This window comes from Heterocephalus glaber, unplaced genomic scaffold, assembly GCF_053883595.1.
Source record: "Heterocephalus glaber isolate CG9 unplaced genomic scaffold, H.glaber_assembly_v1.0 deba00001497, whole genome shotgun sequence".
Classification (NCBI taxonomy): domain Eukaryota; kingdom Metazoa; phylum Chordata; class Mammalia; order Rodentia; family Bathyergidae; genus Heterocephalus; species Heterocephalus glaber.
This window is the reverse complement of record NW_028258320.1, coordinates 69,805,528-69,826,425: the sequence shown is the minus strand read 5'-3', so window position 1 is coordinate 69,826,425 and position 20,898 is coordinate 69,805,528. Positions and strand designations below refer to the sequence as shown.

Sequence of the window (20,898 nt, the reverse complement as noted above, 5' to 3'; positions counted from 1 at the left end):
TTCTCAGAAAACCTGAGAGCAAAGACCTTTTCTCAGTCATCTGAGTCCTGTGTCTTGAGCCCTCATGACATATCACACATAGGTTAAGGTGCTGTGAGCACCTGGAATAACGTCATTGATCCTCAAGGAGCTTACAGCCTTTTGGAGATACAGACCTTCCATCCAGTGACCATGGTCAGAGGGGGCTGTGCAAAGGGCACTGAGGGTTAAGAGCTTGCCAGAGGCTGGGTGGATCAGCTGTGCTCAAGGTCAAGGCGTCAAGGCTCAGTGAGCCCTGACAAATAAGCTTGATGGGCAGTTCTGAGGGGAGGGCCTTTCAGGCCAACGGACCGGCACATGCAAAAGCCAAGGTAAGTGGGTACGAGAAGTCCAGTGTGGCTGGGGCACAGTGTGAAGTGAGGGATGACCACAGAGACTGGACTCGTAGGAAGGGGCTTGGGCTTCCTCCAGTGCAGTACAGGCACAACACACTTTCTGGCTATTTCCACAGTCACTAGAGAATCACGCCAGGCACTATCTGTATTTGAGGAAGAAGGCCTGGTTCAGGGGCCCTAGAAATCTGGACTTGTGTTCACTCTGGTGGCAGTGAGTTAACATCTCTGAGAAAGCCTTGAAAGAAAAATCCTAGAAAGAGAAACGTTCATACATATCCAAGTTAAACTATCAAGGTAGGTAAGAGACAGTCTGGATTGTTCTGAAAGAAGAGTTTCCCTTCTTGGCCTCCATTCACAGCCACAAAACTCCTCGACTACCAAGTGTATTTGTGCCAGAAAGGCACCGAATAAAAGTCACTTATGACACATCAGAATCCTACCCAAGACCCCACCAGGATCCCTGCCAGCCAGCTGTTTCCTCCTGAATGTAAACCACTTTCACACTCAATAATGGTAAATATTTTGCTCTAAGTGATGTGACTGCCCTTACTGTTTTTCAAACCAGAGAAGAAACCCATATCCATGGACCCATGGCAGTGGGCACGCAGGCATGGAGGAGGCATCCTGAGGACTCAGAATCCCTCCATCCCTACAGAGCCAGGGCTCCAGAACTCCCTTCCTCTCCTTCATGCAGCCTCACCCTTCCCTCAGCAGGAAAGTGACCTTGTTGGACAACCGTCTTATCTTTGAAGGCATTAGGTACACAGCTCCAGGAGATAGGGCTGACTGCTCTCCCACCCCCCTGTCCTCCCATACACGTGTGTGCACATGTATGTTCTGATCATACCTAGTGTCCGTAAATGCTTAGGGATAAAGGGAGAGGAGTAGGCCAGGGCTTCTCCATAGACAGGGCTCCCCCGTAGTCCCCCAGTGTACCAAAGGTACTCTCCAACACAACCCCATTCACTTTTCCTGAGATAACTCCCAATCTTATTGTCAGGGATGAGGAGTCGGCCAGTGTCCAAGGTCACTTTTACTTTCCGAGGGCTCCTGCTTAGAACAAAAGGTGCCCCCTGCTATGGTCCATGTGAGGCTAAAACATACCAAGTCCACTTATTTGCCCTGATCAGTGAGAGCTGGCCTCCCCTAGAGAACACAGAATGTTGGTCTGCTCTTCTCAACAAGCCTCCTGTGCCTCCTGCACACTTGAAAGAGCCGGGGTAGGAGTGGGGGCGGGGGTCCTGCACTCTTCCCTCCGGTCAGAGAATCAAAGGTTCGCTGCTGAGACTTGCTAACCAACCACTGGAGTCCCCAAAACATCTTTCAGTCCTGAGTGGAGCCCTGCAGGGGGGAAAGAAAGGGAGCCATGGCCATGCTCCTGGAGGGGCAGCAGCTACACTCTCGCTCTGAGAACACAGCAGCCTTCACTCTCGAGGGAACCACTGTGTGGTGGCCCAAGCAACACCTGGATCCCATAACTCTCCGAGATCTGCTCCCAGGCAGAGCTGTTTACGGTTCCACACACCAAACCACAGCAGATGACGGGAGATGGGCGCTTGCCCGCTGGGGAGCCAGGAGGTCAATGGGAAAAATTATTTTAGTCAATGCTGAGCCTCCATGTTTGGAACTTTTATCCAAACAATGCAACGTTCTCATGCTCCCCCTGCACAGTGCCCATGCCTCCTCTGACACTGGTTTCCAAAGAACTGGGCTGGCAGAGGGCGGGGCCACACACAGGCTGGGATTGTGGATCCCACCCCTTCCCTTGTGGTCAGGAGGTTATGGGGCTCCTTAAGGGCCCACAGAAAGAAGGTAAGAGCTCCCTGTCCTGGTCACTGTGATGCTCACCTGAACTAGGCCAGCTGGGGCTGGCAGCGTCCCAGGTTAGCAAGCCGCTAGGCCCCCGAGGGCTGCAAACTTGGCCTTCTCTGCAGCAGGCCACGTGTGGCAATGCCTGTGGGCCTGATGAGTAGCAGAGCTGTACTGAAGGTCTTGGCTCCTCTTCCGGGTGGGAGCAAGATGTTGAGAACGAGCTCTGGGTGTCCTACTCCAACTCTGCTGGGGGAAGCCTGGAATTCTAGCCATGGCCACTCTCCATGAAATTAGCGCCTAAGACTATCAGAGACTTGGGGACAGGATGGTGGGGGTGAGTGCTTTTTTAAAATTTTTCTGGCCTCAGATCCTCAGTGGCACTCGCGTTTCTGGACTCAAGACTCCTTGAAAAATGGAACTGGCAGAAAAAAAGGAGAGCGAAGAAGTGTGAGACAGCCAAGAGGGGTAAACAAAGCAGGAGAAAAGAGCAAGCGAGAGGGAAGGAGAGAGAGAGAGAGACGAGGGCCCTGGCCACTCACCGGCGTAGTGAAGCAGCCCACACTCCCCTGAGCACATGGCTTTGCGACCGGCCTAACCTGCTTTGTCCCAGGCCAGCTCAGTAACATCCCAGATGTGAAGCAGAGACAAGTTGCCCAGAGACAGATTTCCATCGACTCCAGTGAGGCATGAGCCCCACCCAGCTCAAGTATGGCTGATACTTCTCTTAGGAGATCACCAAGGCTCCAGTCACCTGGAGCTGTCACGGTGCAGCTGAGTTGCAGCCATCCAGACAATGGCACTTGACCGCCTCTCACATGATCCTCAGCCTCCAGGCCAGAAACATACACTGCAAGGACGCCCCTCTCTAAAGCTCACTGAGATCCAGGCATCAAGGCTAAGTGAGCCCTGACAAACTTGAGGAGAGCATTTCAGGCATTTGCAAAAAGTTCAAAGTGGGCAACTAGAAGGAGTCCAGTACAGCCGGAGCGGAGAGTGAGGCTGAAGGACAACTCTCCTGGGCCTGCCAAGGACTGGCCATACTGCATGCACTAGGCCGTAGAGCAGCAGGCATGAGGCTGTTTGATACTTAGTGCTTCCATCCAACATCTGCCACCTTGCCGTCATTTATTTCCACTCCCTATAGCAAGAAACAGATACAGTGGCCCACATCTACAATCCCAACACTCGGGAGACTGAGGCAAGAGGATGGAATGTCCAAGCCTAGCTTGGGCAACTCAGTAACTTAGCAAGACCCTGTCTCAAAATATAAAAGCACTAAAGATGTAGCTCAATGTGAAGGTCCTGGGTTCAATCCCCACACTTGCTGCCGAGGAGGAGGAGGAGGAAGTGGAGAAGGAGGAAGAGGAGGAGAAAGAGAGGAAGAAAAGGAAGGGGAAGGGAAAGGGGAGGACAAGAAAGGAAGAAAGCCACAAGGGGCTTCTGTAAACTGCCGTGCCTAGTGATGCTGCACATCTTTATTTTTCCAAAGTAAGTGCTAGCAGGGGATGGCACAGAGGTGCTGACAACACGAAAAGCTCACAAGGAATCTGGGACTGCAACAGAATATTTTACCCTTAAGGAGACCCAAGACCACGAAGGTGACGTCGAGATGCCCCAAGCAAACTTGCCACCCAAAAGGTGCCAGCCCTGCAACCAGGGACACCAACTCTAGCAGAGTCTCTTCCACAAAGATCACATCTGAGATTCAGTAAATCAGCTCAATATGTTCTAGGACTGTGGGTATTAAATAAAAGAAGTCAGTGAAACCTCCAAACAATAAGCTCATTCAACACAATCTTTTTTTCTGCCCCCATCTGGGGACTTGAATACAGTTGACATGAATAAATTTTGTTGTGTAAAAACCGGGTGGGGGGAAGGGGGTGGAAGGAAATGGCAAGGCTCCCACTTATTGGTCTAGCAGGAAGGCGAAGACGGCCCCCAAACCCAAAGGATGCCAGCATACTGGGTAGCCCTGGGAGATGGTGGCAATGGATTACAGTCCAGGTAAGCACGTATCTGGGATCCCCTCACCCACACATGCTTGGCTGTTCCTGTGCATAAGGCAGCCCTCCATTCTTGCACTCAGACCGAAAGTGGGTCCTGAGCTGCCCCGGCTTGGCCCTCCTTAGGCCGACTAGCCTCAAGTCATACCTGAGCCTACATCAAGGAAATCTCACTACAAATATGCACAAAATCACCTCCTACATGTCCAACCTCTGCCCTGTCAGCAATGTCAAGACAACTGAAACTAAATTCTGTACCAGGTATTACTCTGTAATTCTTCCAAAACATCCTAGGACGGGTGGAAGAGAAGTGCCATGGACACGTGGAGATTAAGAAGAGTTGCATGTGTGAAACCCACCTGTGTAATTTCACAGCTCACCATGACCTGGTCCTCAATGGCCAGCCATTCCAACCCACGGTACTTAATGAAGACCCAGGTTCCCAGGGCACAGCCCAACAAAAGTCACCTGAAGCTTTGCGCAGTGGCAGTATCGTGGCCAATGAGGTTCATCCGAGGCACAATTATTGCTAAGTGAAAACTTTTCCCAAAATTCACCTGAAGAACAGGCCAATTTGACATGGGCTTTTTTAAAAAAAAATAAAGGAAACAGCAAGATCTTGTGATTTCAGGAGGACCAACAGAGTGATATGCCTTCATTCTTGGAGACCATATCCTGTCCTGTGAGCTGGTGCAGTGAGGACTGGTAATGCTGTCCTTGCTTCATGAGGCTCCTTCTTGCCTGTAAACAAAAAGACTAACCTCTTACATCACAAAGCACTAGATGCATTATTTGGATACCTCATGGGTTCTTCCGTCTCAAAGTCAATCCTAGCTAACATTGCTAACAACAAAAAGTCAATCAGGAAATAACTATGGTGCAGACTTGGGCACTCAATTCCAATCCAGTAACTTCACTGAAGATCAAGAAGACTTGCAGAAAGGCTGCCAGAGCCAATCCATGTGAGAGGAGCAGCAGAGCTCCCAGGTGGGAACCCAGCTCTCTTGGGTTCATCTGCTGCTGGTCTTTAAGGGAATTTCTCTTCCTTGTCTTTAAATGGAGGGACAGCTTCCACCAGCACAATGATTGTGCCTACTGGAAAAGTCTCTGGCATTTGGGATACTGTCAAGCATGGGCCCTTTTGGTTTGGTGCCAGAATTTTTCACTCTTCTGCTCTACCTCCAGGCTCCACCATGGGCACAACCACATCAAGACTTCGTTTCTTTACAACCTGCAATGATCACCCTCGTGGTAAATGAATCTTTCATCTTATACTGCAGCATCACACTGTGATAGGGTATTTTATTTAATGATTCTTTTAGACAGGGTCTCACTATATAGCCCAGTCTAGACTCAAACTCACAATCCTCCTGTCTCGGCCTCCTAAGTGCTGGGATTACAGGTATGCACCACTGGATCTGACAGGGAGTTTTTAAAAGGCAGATTTACTCATGTGTAATTTATGCACAGAAAAAAATCAACAAAAACAAAACAGGGCTGCCCTATTAGCTACCTAATCTTTTTTTTTTTTTCCTAGTACAGGGGATCGAATTCAGGCCCTTGTGCTTTTGAGGCAGGGGCAGTGCCACTGAGCTAAATCCCCAGCCCTTATCTAATCTTGAGTTCCAACAAATACTGGGTAACCACCACCACAATAAAGATATTGAACATTTCTCTCATTCCAAAAGTGTCCCTCGTACCCCTTTGTCCATGAAGCCCAGTCCCAGTGGCCACGGTGCTTATCTATATTTCTTCCCCTCAGGTAGTTTTGCCTTTCCCAGAAAGATATATACACAGAATCATAGAGTGTAGGCATGTGAGTCTGGGGTCTCTCACTCACCATCCTGGTGTGTATCCTTAGTGTTTATGATCTGCTCATCTTTTAGCTTCACATTTTCTTGTCAGAGACTAAGTGATTGCCTCTAGCTCACTTTTGCAATAGAGAAACCAAATTCTTAATGTAGAGGCATTCAATAAAGCTGAGGTTTGGGAGCAGGGTAACTCATCATGTCAGTTTCCCCAAGACTAAAGGCATTCCAGGGATGCGACACTTTCAGGGGTAAAACTAGCAAGGTCCCACTGGAATGGGGACAGCTGGTCTTCTGACTTGTGAAAGCTACCTCCGGGGCCTGCCTGCCGGTGCAGCAGGGTGCTTTCTCCAGCTGACAGCTGACTCCTTGGTTTAATCACCAGCAGAAGGCTGATTTGAAATTGCCTCGGGCTGAGCTTCCATACCCTCCACCAGGCCTGCAGCTGCCCCTGGAAGTCCCTAGGAGGGCCTGGAGGAAGTGAGATGGAACTCTGGGGTCTGTTTAGAAAAGAGCAGGGTTTCTGCGGGGGGAGGGGGGGTGCCCGGTCCCTGCTCCTCTCTAATACTTAGCCCCATACAGAGTTCGGGCATCAAGGCGCCCTGGCCCATCCTGTCTTTGCAGTTGTCAGCGCATCCAGGGCCATCCCAGTTCTTCCCTGTCTCGGAACATTCTCCATTCCCTCCACTCAATGACATTTCTTATTAGTTTGTTTTGCAACTAAGGAAAAATTGAGAGCCAAGTGATAGAAAATTAGCAAAGAGCTCAAAGCTACTGTTAGAATTTAAGGGTCTCTCCTAGGCAAATGATCTGAGACATCAGAGAAAAGTCAGGCAGCCCAGGCTGTGGCTCCACGGATAAGGCTGTGCAGTGAGCACGTCCCTGCCTAGCTCTTTTCCAGCCAGCAGAGTAGGGTTCCGGGGTGCTGTGCCTGGGAACTGGGTGGGCAGCCCCAACTCTGAGCTCCCAAGAGCTTTGAAAAGCACATCTTGGATGTAGTGGGCACCCAGATTAGCTGTAAGGACTCGCACCTGGCAGACAGCACGGATGTTTTAGGGTATCTGGTTCCTGGGGTTAGTTTAACATTCCTTTCTCTAAGTATTTATAAAGAGCTCTTACAAACTATTCGACCAAGTATCCCAGGAGGCAGATTCGTAATCATTACCCTCACTTGCACAGAGGAGGAAACAAGGACCAGAAAGATTAATTGACTCGCCCAAGGTCACACAGCAAGTTAGTCGCAAAAGCCAGATTAGAAGCCCCAGTTGCCCAGGCTGGCACAGGGCTCATGATCCCCCGGCCCCCATCCAGAGCACAGGCTGAGCTATCTCCAGGTCTTTGTCCTGGGGAGCCGGGGCGGGTGGGGGGGCAGGGGAGCTGCTGCAGAGGCACAGACAGGCTCATACTCACAGGCAGAGACCTGCAGGATCCTTCTCTGTACCACCAGACAGCAACACCCCTGGGCTGGAAAGGACAGAAAGAAGGCTCAAGTTGGGGCAGCCAAGGGCAGCCATGTGGCTCCTTTCAGAATTGGCTCTGAGAGCTCTTTCTCAACCAGGTCTGCTCTTTACGGCCAGAGCACCAGTCTGCACTCTGGGCCTGAGATTCATTCACTGATGACGTTCCTGGCCCCTACTATGTGACTGGGGTCTGGAAGAGTCCCCTGGAAGGGAAAGACAAAGTCCCTTCTCTGAAGGGGCTCAACTGAGCAGCCAAAACAGACATATACACATAATTCTAAGATAATGTGCCATTAATGCAACACATCTGTTGACTATCTACACTGTATCGGGCAATGAGGCTATACCAACAGTAGTAAGGGGACCCGGGGACCCGGGGACCCAGGGGAGGCTTTGTGGAAGAAAAGGCTTGTGGGTTTGGTCCTGAGACTGAAGAACGTTTAAGTGAGCAGCTAGTTCCTTCCAGGCTGAAGGAATACTGATAAGGAATGAGTAGTACACTACTCTGAGCCCTTCCTTCTAAATAAATTCTTGAACAAGTATTCTCCTCTTAAAAACTCAATTCTCAAAGATACTGGATCCTGTTTCCGACTCCTTGAACTGTGGCTTAATCGCTGTAAATTCAGTTGACCTGTCTCTCAAACTGGAGTGAATCATGTTTTGTGCTTCTGACCACATCTCTGGGTTAAACAATCTTTGGAGACACAGTCTCATACAAGTCCTCGAGAGACAAATTCCTCGCATACCCTATGGCATTCTCTTTCCCACCAAGTCTGCAACTCTCCCGGGCGCAACAGGAAATTGGTTTTATTTATAAGAATCACAATCCTAAACTGACCCTTGCTGGGTGACCCACCCTATTCCCTCTCTCACGTTGCTCCCCTCCCCAGACACATCCTCCCTCCAAAGACTGCTCAGTGACCACAGAGCAGCTAGCATGGAACAGCGCTTGGAAAATCACATGGAGAACACTAACCCAGCGTTCTGGATGGGGAGACGGAGGCCTGGAGAGCTCGAGGGTTTGACCAAAGACATGGAGCACTCGGGTCTCCGGCTTCCTGCACTGCTGCTTTCTGCACTGTGCATGGCTGCTCTCCTTCTAGACCGAACAGGCCATCCTGGCTTGGTTTGGGGAAAGACTCCCTCCCCTGAAGGACAGAAGCCTTTAGAGAAACATTTCCCATCATTATAGGGATTTGGAAGAAAATGGGCACAACTTCCTCCACTTTGAAGCTCCTTGGCCCCTCCTGGCCCTGTAACTGTGCTGAAACCAGTCCAGTTCCCAGATCGCCTACCCCTTCAGGAGGGGAGGGTACCAAAGCAGAACCCCCACAGATGGGCCTCTCTGCACCAACAGTGACCTCTCAGTCTCTCTGTCTGAGACCACTAAATCGCCATGGCATCCAGGGCCCCCACACAAAGAGCTTCACAGTCAGCCCTGAGCTCAGGGTCAAGTACAATGAGCAAACCCTGAGCTCAGGGCTGACTCTAAAGCATCACGATTCAGATGTTTTTAAACAGCATTCTTATACCTTTTAAAGCCTCCAATAGCTGAAAGTAAATGACATTTGATTTCTGCAGGTGTTACAAAATTTGGTGGACACATCCTATGAGTACAAGGAGGTATCCATTTCATTCCACATTTGTTATTTTTTCCAGGTGAGGAACATGGTTATGTAATTACAGTCTGCACTCCATAGCACCCTCTGATTCAACCAACCAAGGTTCAAAAATACTTGGGGAAAAATATGTTTTGTTGCCTACAGTACTACATAGCTAGCCTTACAATGGCTTCATCTGTATTAAATGTGTACAGACACTTTTTCTTGTCATTATTCCTTAAACACCACAGGGCAATGACTATTTCTACTGTATTAGATATTCCAAGTAATCTGGAATGATGAAAAGTAAACTGCAGGTTGTGTATAGGTTATATGCAAATACACCATTTTGTATGAGGGCTTGAGCATCTTTGAGGATTCTGAAACCAATCTTCCTTGGATATCAAGGGACAACTACACTTCTTTTCTGTTTGGGCATTTCATTTCTTAAAGGAAATACGGTTCTCAAATGTGGCTATTAGGATCCCTTGCAGAACCTTCAAAACTACAATGCCCAAGCCACACTCCTAAACAAATCAGAATGTCGGGTGAGGCCTCTGCATCCATATCCTCAACCCTCATCTGTATTTAGAAACCCCTGGAGGAGTCCATGTGCAGCTAAGATTAAAAACCACTACCTTGGGTAGAACCTCAATAAGGGAAAAACTTAAGCTGGTAGGCATGAAAAAAGATGGTTCTGAAGGTGGAGTGAAGGTTATCAATCTGCCCTTCTCCCTTAATTTTTCCTTCTTGGACCTTCCCTGACCATAGATTTCTGAAGCTCCAGGCAAAGCCTTCAAGCATTTTTGCCTGGCTGACTCTTCAGTTCCTCTCCACCTCCAGTACCCCAGAGCAAAAGGGGGAAGCAGGGGATCAGACTCAGAAACTAGAGAACACAGAAAAAGAGGGATTGCATTATCAACCAATTACACTGATCCAAAGTGAAGTCTGAATATTTCAACCAGGCCTGTTTGGATCCAAGTGTGATGCAACTTCAGGAAGCTTCAGCACGATGTTCCAAGTGCAATCCACAGATAGTAGGTCAGTCACACTTGGCCCTGGACCCACTCACCAGCTGGGAGAGCAATAGGAACTAGAATCTCTGACCACATGAGGCAAGTTCAGCCAATGGACTCATGTACAGGAATACAGGATGCTCTTAGGAGAGCCATAAACATGTAAACACCCAAGGATGGGAACCTTTTCAAGGCACCCTGTCGGAAGTGATACCACATCCGGGACATCTGTAAGGGTCAAACTGCTTATACAGCACCAAGAGATTCATATACAAGACACAGCAACTGTGTCATCACTTTTTATGGCAACTCTCATAAAAGCCCTATCCCTCTAGAAAGAGAACTCACATACTACACACCCCTTATTTTGCTTGGGAAGGGTCTGGAAGTTTTTCTGGATGAGACATAGGGTGACAGTCCAATGACACGTTCGCTCTCTTTACATCCTATAGGACAATGGGAAGTCAGCCCAGGGCCAGAAAATGTAAAGGACAGCCTAATTTTGGAGAATGTATAAAGGGTAACAAGCAGGCTGGGGAATATGGAAAAACCATTCCTCCTATAGCAATTACTTCCTTTTTTTTTTTTTTTTTGGTACTGGGGATCCAGCTCGGGACCTTGCGCTTTCGAGGTAGGCACTGGAACCACTGAGCTAAATCCCCGGTCCATAGCAATTACTTCCTAAGATTTACAAAATAGAGAAAACCTCTGAGAATCTGAACACAGTCGTGGGTGTTCTACCTTTCTGGAAGAAAGAGATCTCAAAATTGGGAATTTAAAAACATAGGAGGCATTATCGTAAGAATTGTGCTTTATAATTTTTTACATAGGTTGAGAGACAAAATAAACCTTGCTTTTCCACTTAACTTTATTGTTTAAACCATTATACCTAGCTAGTCTGTACCATTCAATTTCACATCTAAAAAACTAAAAAGCTCCCCATCTCTGACAAGCCAAAGACCACTGATTCCAGTCAAGTGGCACCAATTCATCAGAGATCCTTCCTTTCCCACAGATTTCATTTTGCAGTTTCTACTCAATGAGTTTTCAGAGCACAACTCATCAGCTTCTCAAAAGCATAGGGGAATTCTACATCCCTGGGGAATGGGTGGGGGGGGCATCCTCAAATTCCTAATTAAAATGTACAGCAACAAGACTAGGAGGATGAGACTTGAAATAAAAAACTTTTTCCTTGTGAGTCAAACAGTGGAAAATGAGTTGGATTAGCCTCTGTAATCCAGATAATTCTCGAGTTTATCCTTTTATCTCTGTGTGCCTGATTTACTGCAAAATAATGAGGCAGATACATGTGTTTCCCAAAACAAACACAATTCCTTTAGTTGGCGAGAAACTCTTAACTGATCCTCTCTGAGGGTGGGAGGATTTTCAGCTCCAGAGGACAGAAAGGTAAACCAATAAGTTTTACTGGCCAAAGACAGAAACTACTAACAGAAAAATCTTCTGATAATAAGTAGGCATTAGGCGTTTGAACCATGCATGGTGGCACATGCCTGTGAGCCCAGCACACAGAGAAGCTGGAGGATTGCCATGAGTTCTAGGCTAGCCAGGGCTACATAATGAGTTCAAAGCCAGTCTGAACTAAAGAACCTAGCAAGATCCTGTCTTTTTAAAAAATGCATTTGAAAAGACCCCCAGGTGTTATCATTTGCTAATTTCAGAAAGTAGTTTGCAACTAGGCCCCTCAGTCTGCGGCTAACAACCTCAGCTTCACAGTTCTGGGAGCTGAAAGGACCTTAAAGGCCAATGCTGCCTGTCAGCACAAGGTCTGAATTCCCTGAGAGGGCTCCTGTCAAGAGTGGAGGGGCCCAACACTGCCATTTTGGAGGAGAGAGAGTACGGCCACTTGGTGATCCCAGCAGAATCAGCATAAAAACCCCACCCAGTTAGAAATATGAGAGGCTCCAGGGAGGCATCATAGAAAGAAATCAAAGGTTGCCAATTAATCAAACCCTGCTGCCCACCTCCCCACTTCAGCCAGCACCTGCTGCTGGCCTAGGCTCTGCCTTCACAGGTGAAGCCCTAGCTAGGATTTGGCTCCTCAGCCCTGACCAGTAAACCAAACGACCCAGGTGAGAAAAAAAAAAAAAAAGCCAAAAGAAACCACCGTTCAGGGAACTAAAGCCGGTCCCAGAAGGTCCTTTCAACCCTAGAGGTACTGATTCCTTGAGAATCTGATCTTTCTCCCTTATTATTCCCCTCTCCCAAGGGAAAGCACACATAGAAGCAGTGTTTCCTCACAATTTTGGCCAGGCCAGCCCAAGACGGCACAAGAGGTTTTTCCAAAGGAAAGGCGGGATTGGGACGCCCGTGGTGTCCAGCTTAAAGGGCAGCTCTCTGAATGCCTTTTTAAAAAGAGGCTTACTAGACACCGTGCCCCAGACTCCGAAAACGGGTGCTATCCGGGCACCGGGCCGGCCCGCCCACCGGGGTTTGGCCAGGACAAGACTCGGCCAGCTGCGCACTGGGCTGAGCCTGCGCTCCACCTGCTGGGCACCCCACCCAGCCTCCGACCCCCACACCCCACCCGGCTCGGGGGTGCGGAAGCGGAGAGGGCTAGGGAGAAACGCTCACCCAAGCTGCCGGACGTCGGGAGGGGCGACCCGGGCGGGATGCAGCACAGAGCCACCCCACCAGCCTTGGCTCTTTCGGGGGTCTGCGCGAAGCCCACCACCCTGGCTGTCCGCGAGCGAGCGGACCCAACTTGTCGCTCCCTACTCAGGGCCTCCCGGGCTGGAGACAGCTTTTTCTCCGCAGGAGATTAAGAGCGGCGGGGGGCCGGGCGCTCACGCTCTGCCCTACAGGTGGAAAGCCTCGCGCGACCCTCACTCAGGGACGCGAAGATCAAAGGCCTGGGCCGCGGCCAGCACCTCGGAGCCCAACTGCCCAGCCACGCTGTCGCGGGCGCGTCCTCTGGGATCCAGGTCCCGGGTGGGGGGCAGCCGGCTCCGTGCGCTCCAGCCCCGGGACCAGCCCGTCCCCCCTCCCCGCGCAGAAGCGGGCGGGGCCGTGGGTCGCGGGGTGCCCGCCGCGCCCTCACCTTTGTACCGCTCCATCGGGGCCTCGCCTGCGCTCCCGCCGCTCCGCTCGCCCTGCGCCGCGCCCTCCGCGCTCTGCTCCGCGCCGCCCGCCGCGCTGGCCCCTCCCCGTGAGGTCACGCTCGCGGCCGGCCCTCCCGGGCCACCCCGCGCCCGGCCCTCGGACCCGGTCCGCCCCCTCCGGGGGACTCCGCGGCCCGTCGGCGCGGACGTCGGCGCTGCAGTCCCGGCGCACCCGGGACTCGGCAGCTCACCGCGGCCGCCTCGCTCTGCCTTCAGGTCCGGGCCCCGAGGGCGGCGGGAGGGAACGGGGCCGAGCAGTTTCCAAACCCTGGGGGCGGCCCGCAGGGGAGCTGGCGCCGGTGCGCCCGTGAGCTCGGTTCGCCCAACCGCGGGGCCGAAAGCCCACTGCCGGGAGGAGGAGACTGAGGTCCGAGGCCCGAAGTGGAGGCGAGCGGAGAGCGCCTCCTGCTTGACCCCCATGCCTGCGGGCTGCCGTCCTTGGGCTCCCTCAACGCGCGCCTTAAGGGCTGGGGTGGGGCAGCGGAGTCCTCGCCTGCGCCTGCTCTGGGTCCTCTGCGGATGGCTCCCACCCGCCTGGGTCGGCTTTGGGCGGCTGCTGATCGAACGCACACAAGTCAGGACTTGCTGCCTTCCACCTGCTCCCGGGTTTCTGGGGCCCAGGCCCTTCTGAGAAGGGCTGAAAACGTCTAGGGCCACCTCATCCAATCTGAGAGCACCTGGCCGCCCTGGAGAGGTGGCCCCGATTCCATAAAGTTCAGACCTACCCTGATTCTGCCCTGTGGGCCCCCACCGAGCGGCAGACTTCCAGCCTTGACCTCTCCTGCCTTTTACCAATCAGATCCTCATCTGATCTGCCCCTCACAGAGATCCATATTTTGCTTTAAAATGTTTGGGTTTTCACTTTTTAAAAAATGGTTTGTGCTGTGTACCTGGTTTCTGGACACAATTTCCATCTTCCTAGAAAAAAACATACTTAAGGAAGATTTGTTGTTTTCTTAGAGACTTCCTAATTCTTTCGTGGGACAGCAGCTTTAGCTCTGACGCTTGGAGACCTGCCCTGGCAGTCTGCAGAAATACTTTTCTTAGTCACAAGCAGCTAACACGGATGTAGCCCTCTCAGGCAGTTAGGTGGTGTGCTGAGGGCTCACACACCCTGCCTTTAATTTTCCCAGTAACCCTGTGAAGTGGGTATTACTGTTATCCCTATGGTACAGTTGGAGAAATGGAGGCCAAAAGAGGTAAAAGATTCGCCCATGTGATACAGCTGGAACAGAGCAGAGCAGGCATTATATCCAGGGCTGTCTGCTTCCAGGTGTGCATTCGCCACACTTTCTCGGTGCCCATGGGAAGTGCCCGGCCACTTGTTACCATCTCTCAGAGCACACAGACAGGTGGGTCCTCTGATAAGAGGGAAGCACAAAGGTGCTGGGAAGACAGGTGAGCCAGCCTGGAGAAGCCTAGGGACTCTAGGAAGAGGTGCTGGCCTGGGTGAGTTAGAGCTGGGGAGGTGACAGGAGAGGTGGCATGAGCGCAGGCTTCCAGGCAGAAAGGAGCAGAGCAGGGACGGAGGCTGGGAGGTAAAGCACTTCGAGGCCAGCCAGTTCTGTTCCTGAAGCCAAAAGGCAGAAACCAGGTGTGAAGGAGGAGAGGCTGGAGAGGCAGGCACGAGACTGCTGAGCTGGGAGCGGCGGGGAGTGGGCAGCACCGGAGAGGGTGGGACACTAGGGATCCCCAGGAATCCCTCCAAGGTGGAATACAGAAGGCCCGGGGAGAAGTCGGAGCAGTGGGATGCAAGATGGGAAAGAGAAAGCTGAGCACAGGGTGTGAGGGAGGGGGAAGAGCTGCTGAGGTTGACCTGGCATTTTCAGCAATGGACAGTGTCACCCACCGAGTCGCCGGGGCTCTCTTCCGTGCCAGGTGTCACCAGGTATGGCAGAGAAAGCGTGAAGTGCACAAAGGTCCTGCTGCCATGGGGCTGCTGTGAATGAAGCCCAATGAAGAGACGAGCGGCCCCGAGTCAGAAGTGACAGCAGGTTCGGGGGACAAGTGCAGGGCCCGTGGCACCTCCAGGGAGGGAGAGCTCTCGGGGTTATCCACATAGGACAGGCACTCTTCCGGGGAGGCCTGGCTGGGGACAGTTGTTACAACCAAAGAACACAGAGGTTGTGGCAAGAAGGCCGATGTCTCAGGGAACTGGGGTCCGGAACTGTGCCGTACGCTGCTGCAGGTTGGACCTGGACCATGGCGAACACAGCTGCTCTTGCCCTTTCGCGTTTTCTCTCTTCCTTCTGTTCTTCCTTTCCTCAGGGGGCAAGGGGCCAGCATGAACCCGCCCGGTGCCACTTCCTAGTCTACAGCATCTGGAGACTGTTACCAGGGGCCCCAGTTTCCTCTCAAATTCTCACGAATCTGGCTGTGCAGCTCAAATCTTGGAGAGAATTCTCAAGTCTCTGGTCACCCGTGGCCATACGCCAGCTCTGGGCCTAGCAGAGCAAGGTCACAAGGTCTGGTCCCCACCCAGAGGGGCCTGGGCCCTCCCATGAGGGGATGAGGGCAGCCTAGTGCTAAGAGCCGAAGGTTAGCGTCTCCACTCTACAAATGAGGACACAAAAAAGTTAGGGGACTCGCCCAGAGTCTCAAAGTTAAGCTATCTCTCTTTCAGAGTGAGGACTCAAAAAATAAAAATTTGAGTTTCCTGATTCCAAATCCTGTGGTATATCAGCCCCCCTTGGTTCCGGCTTTCCCACGGCTGTCACTTGACAGGCCTGTCCCTCAGTAAGTCCTCCAGTAGTCATTGCCTTAACCCCTTCTTGAAACCACAGCCCATGCCTGCAGCCAGGGGCAGCTCCTTGGTATCTCTCCTGCCTGTCTCATCCCTCTTTCCCCCACCAGCTCCAGCCTCTTTAATTACTTCTTCCCCCAATCCTTTCTAGACAAACAAAAACCAATCAGAAATGTACACAGAGTGAATTTAAAACTGAAAGCCATCACTCTTTTCAAGAATAAAACTGAAACAACACTATTTAAAACCAGTAGGCCTTGCATGGTGGTGCATACCTTTATAATCCTAGCTACTTGGAAGGCTGAGGCAAGACTGGAAGTTCCAGGCCAGCTTGGGCATCTTAGCAAGAGCCCATCTCAAAATCAAATTAAAGGGGTGGAGGTGTGTGACTCAGCAGTAGAGTGCCCAGCAGGTACAAGGCCATAGATTCAATCCCGAGTACTGTGAGAAAAAATCAGCAGGAATTTTAGGTCCGTTAGTTTAACACTGCTTCCCACCTCTTCCCCAGCACAGCACAGTGTCACCCCTGACTTTGGTGGCTTTACAACTTCTACCAAAGGGTCACTCACATTCAAATTCAAATTCAGAATCAGGTGATCTGGTTTTCAATTTGTTCTCAACACTCTACTATGGAGCCCACCCCAGACAGACCCCCATCAGAAATGAGCTCTTCTGATGCAGACAGGCCTCAAGCCAAACTGGAGTCTAGGTTTGGGGGTTCCCACCAAACTCAGCTGGGGGCTAATGGTACCCCAGGCTCTCTGGGTGTGTTAATGAATTTGTCCTAAGCAAGAGAGCTGAAGGCCAGAAAGACCTGTTGTTTGGTACAGTACTCCTTTATCTGCAGGGGATTGGGTCTCAAGACACCCCGTGAGTCCCTGAAACCATGGACAGTACCAAACCCTATATAAGCACTGTGATCCACAGCATTACATCAGGTGATCAAGCCAGCTACCAAGTGATCTCTGGGTAACAGGAAGGTAGCATATACATCGTGGATACACTGGACAAAGGGCACACATCCTGGGTGGGACACAGTGGGATAGCACAAGGTTTCATCACACTACTCTGGGTGGCATGAAATTAAACCTTATGAGTTACTTATTTCTGGAGTTTTCCATCTTATATTTTTTAAGCTATGGTTGACTGGGGGATACTGCAAAAAGTGAAACTTCAGATAAGGGGGTACTGCAGTAATTCCTAAACCAGTTCCCACCAGCAGAGATGTTTCTTCAAACACAAGGGGGCTTCTGCAGCTGAGCAGATGAGGACTGGGTGCTGTCTACCCCTACTCATTCTTTTACCTCCAGCTCCAAGCCACCCCTCTGAGGGATGTCCTCTCCCCAGTCATCCTCACCCCCACTTGGCACAGTCCTGACCTCTGGCTCTTCTGGCAGGCTGCCCTCCTCCCAGGATAGCCCTCCCAATTGTATTGCCTTAATCCCTGTCACTGTGTTGCTATGGCACCCGGCACACAGTAGGTGGCCAATCATAGTGTTGAATGAATAAGTAATTGACTATTCCATGTTTATTCTCTTGGGGTTTCTGTGAAAAGAAAAAATAAAAATTATAAATGTTTTATAGCTGAATGAGCTGGTTTAACTGAATGAGGTAATTTATAAGGAACAATGGCAGGTCTGGCTGGGCATGGGGTGGGGTGAGCAGGAGGAAGGGCTACTCGGACCCCCTCCCTTTCCTTCTGAGGTCATGAATCCCACAGACAGCTAAGCAGCTCTTAGGTAATAAGAGTCTCCACCTCCCAGGGCGCTGGGGCTGGGGAGCAAAAGGACAAATCCCCCAGGATTAGGCATCCTTCTCCTGTCTCTTTTTTTTTTTTTTTAGTTCTTCTATTGGTACATTTTAGGTATACAATTCGTTTACATTTATCATTGGGTGTTTGTACCTGTACATGATGTGTCTTGGTTCTTATTTTTTCCCCATTACTTGTGCGCCCTTCACCCCCTCTACCTTTCCCTATTTACACAGATTTCATTTCCTTTTTTTTTTTCTTTTCTCATAGTTTTTCCTTTCCCTCTTTTCCTTTCCCCTTCCCCTCCCTTCACTCCTTCGTCTTTGGACCTTTTTTCCTATTTCAAATTATCAGTTATTCATTTTAATCATTTTAACCCTTGTTTACACTATCAGTTTCTCACACTAGTGAAACTATTCGGTATTTACACATGTGTGTCCTATTTATTTCACTTAAGAGTATGGCCTTGATATGCATCCATTTAGCTATAAATGACTCTAGGTTTTCAGTCTTTATGGCTGAGTAGTACTCCATTTTATAAAAAACCCACATTTTCTTTATCCAGTTTCCAGTTGATGGGCACTTGGGCTGCTTCCAAGGTTTAGCTATTACAAACTGTGCCGCTATGAACATGGGTGCACATATAGCTCTGTGGTATGATTCTTTTAATTCTTTGGGGAAGATACCCAGAAGGGGAATAGCTGGGTCAATTGAACCTACAATATGGGAAAAAATTTTTAGCAGCTGTACCTCAGACAAAGGACTACTATCTAGAATATATAAAGAACTTAAAAAAATCAGACCCCCCAAATTCAAAGACCCAATTCAAAAATGGGCATCTGAAATGAACAGACATTTCTCAGACAAAGAAGTAAAAGCAGCAAACAAATATATGAAAAAGCATTCAGCATCACTGGTCATTCGAGAGATGCAGATGAAAACAACACTGAGATTCCACCTCACCCCAGAAAGAATGGCTGCTATCAAGAAATCAACCAATAACAAATGCTGACGGGGCTGTGGGGAGAAAGGAACCCTTCTCCATTGCTGGTGGGAGTGCAGACTGTTGCAAGCACTGTGGAAATCAGTATGGAGACACCTCAAAGAACCAGGACTGGAGGACCCATTTGACCCTGTCTCTTCTTTTACTGTGTCCCTTCTGTCTTTGCCTAGCACTTATCCCTGCCCAACCCCCAGGACCTTTGCCTCCTGTCCCCTGCTGTGATTTCCAATCCACAGGTACAGAATATTTCAGGGTTGTTTGGAGACTTGGAACCAAAGGTGAATCCAACCAGGTAATCGGATGTTACCTGGAATCCAGAGCTGCATGCCTCAGAGCCCTGATGCAGTATCCCAGCAAGCATGTTTCTCCACCAGCCTCTCCTCAGAGCCAGGCCATCCTTTTTCAAGAGGGATGAAGGGGTGGATATGCTCCTCACATCAACTGCTCATCGTGAGCAGTTGCCAGGGTCTCCATGTGGGATTCATTTCCTTGATTTTTTCCCCTGACTTAGGAGGCCAAGGCAGAAAAGCAGGCAGACAGGAACTGGCAGCTCCACAGGTTCCCCAGAGCCCCCGACACGGGGACCTGAGAGGAACCCTTCCTTCATGCCTGGCAGCTGCAAGTGCTTCCTCATCAGCACAGCCTGTGCCCTCTGGCACACTCTTCCTCATCTGGGCACAGTCCCAGAGCCAAGCCAAGTGCCTGCCTCCTCCTCATGTCTTCCAACAACTGCTTGAAGGAATGAAGGATGGAAAAGTAACACTTAGTCAAGATTCATTTCTCTTCTAATGACAGAACAAACATAAAGACCATCTTGTTAGGTCACAGACCTCTAAGTAGTCTGTAGGAGTGTGTGTGCAGAAACTCCCTATAGGCCCCTGGGTAGCCAGTGGGGCTGGCAAAGCTCTGGTGGTTGGGTTTATGGTCAGCTGTTGGCCCACAGACCTGCCACAAGCCTGCAGCCTTCACACTGACTCACGCGCTTCTCTGTAGTGGGGCTTCCCTGAGTGCCCACTGCCAGCCAGCTCAGCTCACTGAGGCCTCTCGGGGCTGCCTGAGGGACACGCCGGGCCGAAAGAGCTCAGCTCTTGTCCTATCCCCTTTGGTGCGGTTGCGCTCCTGGGTTTTAGAAACCACCCTCCTGGTCTGTGGGCCCGGCTCCTGCTTCTTCTAGCTTTTAGGTGGGCTCCTTCTGGACTCCTTTTCCCATAGTTGGACTGTGATGGGGTGAAATTTTAAATCACCTGTTCTCTAAAGGCTTCAATAAGAGTAAAGGGTAGAAATAGGGGAAGACACTTATGTATCCGTTGCTCCAAAAACAAGATTTGACTAGTGTTCAATAAAAAGAAGATCGGCATGAGGAGGCTTCCCAAGCAGCCCCGTGGCCGAAGGGAGCAGAGCAGAGGGTGCCTTGTGCCTGTCTGACCCCATCCCAAGATGCTGCTGTGCCTGTGTGCTGCCTGCTGCTCACCCCCGCTGCCTGTGGACTCCCAGCATGTGCATGTTTTTCAAGTACCACTGAAGACAGCACCTCTCATTTTCAAGGCTGGTAACGTGCTGAGAGCTGGAATGACTTTCCAGAGCCACAAGGGCAGATCATGGCAGAGCCAGGGGTGCACGCCAGGGCTGCTGCCTCCCAGCTTCCACACTGAGGGGAAACCACGGTCCTACCCCTCCCTGGTGGGAAATGCTGCGAAATCTGCCCAGGGCCCCCACTTTGTTCTTCTCAAGGGCAGCCTTTCTAGAGCCCCAGACACTAGGCTCCTCACCATCACCAAAGTCCAGACTTACGAGTACCGACAAATCATTCGTGAATGAATGAACCAGCCATTCCTGTTGGAAGTGCGTGTGCCCCCAAGGGCATAATATTAGGATCTTGGAGGAGGGTGAAAAGAAATCTTACATTATATAGACATTATATAAACGTGTGTATATATAGAGAGTATATAAATAGATTTACAGTATATTTGTGGCATTAAAATTTATGGGAGAACAATTGCAACAAATGTCGAAAAGGCTCCTGAGAGGAGGCAATAAATGGGGAAAAGTTGAGAAACACTGCATTACACACTCTGAGTTTAGATTAGAATCTTCCCTCTGCCTCTTTCCAGCAGAATCTAACCTTTTGGTGCCTCCGTTTCCCCATCAATCAAATGGGAATAAAATTAACTCTCCTCAGAGGGTGTTGCAAGCATTACATGAGACAGTA

At 50.4% G+C, this 20,898-nt stretch overlaps 1 protein-coding gene, 1 long non-coding RNA gene and 1 pseudogene across 7 annotated transcripts in view; 2 read left to right on the top strand and 1 right to left on the bottom strand.

Moving 5' to 3' along the window:
• Afap1l2 (actin filament associated protein 1 like 2) overlaps window positions 1-13,268 on the bottom strand; it is a 176,378-nt gene extending 163,110 nt beyond the window's left edge. For 5 of the 6 annotated variants that reach the window (XM_087185660.1, XM_087185661.1, XM_021253394.2 and 2 more), the window contains exon 1: window positions 13,133-13,268. In XM_087185660.1, the coding sequence (XP_087041786.1) occupies window positions 13,133-13,148 (16 nt within the window). In that variant the 5' untranslated portion in view covers window positions 13,149-13,268. Of the gene's footprint in view, window positions 1-12,666; window positions 12,808-13,132 lie in introns of those variants that run through there. The other variant, XM_087185664.1, reaches the window with a different exon arrangement.
• On the top strand, window positions 4,662-4,793 carry LOC147825745 (U4 spliceosomal RNA; annotated as a pseudogene).
• A 1,284-nt stretch (window positions 13,269-14,552) lies between the features above and the next one.
• On the top strand, window positions 14,553-17,525 carry LOC101703891 (uncharacterized). Its single transcript, XR_015440588.1, has 2 exons — window positions 14,553-15,187; window positions 15,462-17,525. It is a non-coding gene; the product is annotated as an uncharacterized LOC101703891 (long non-coding RNA).
• Window positions 17,526-20,898: the final 3,373 nt, after the last annotated feature.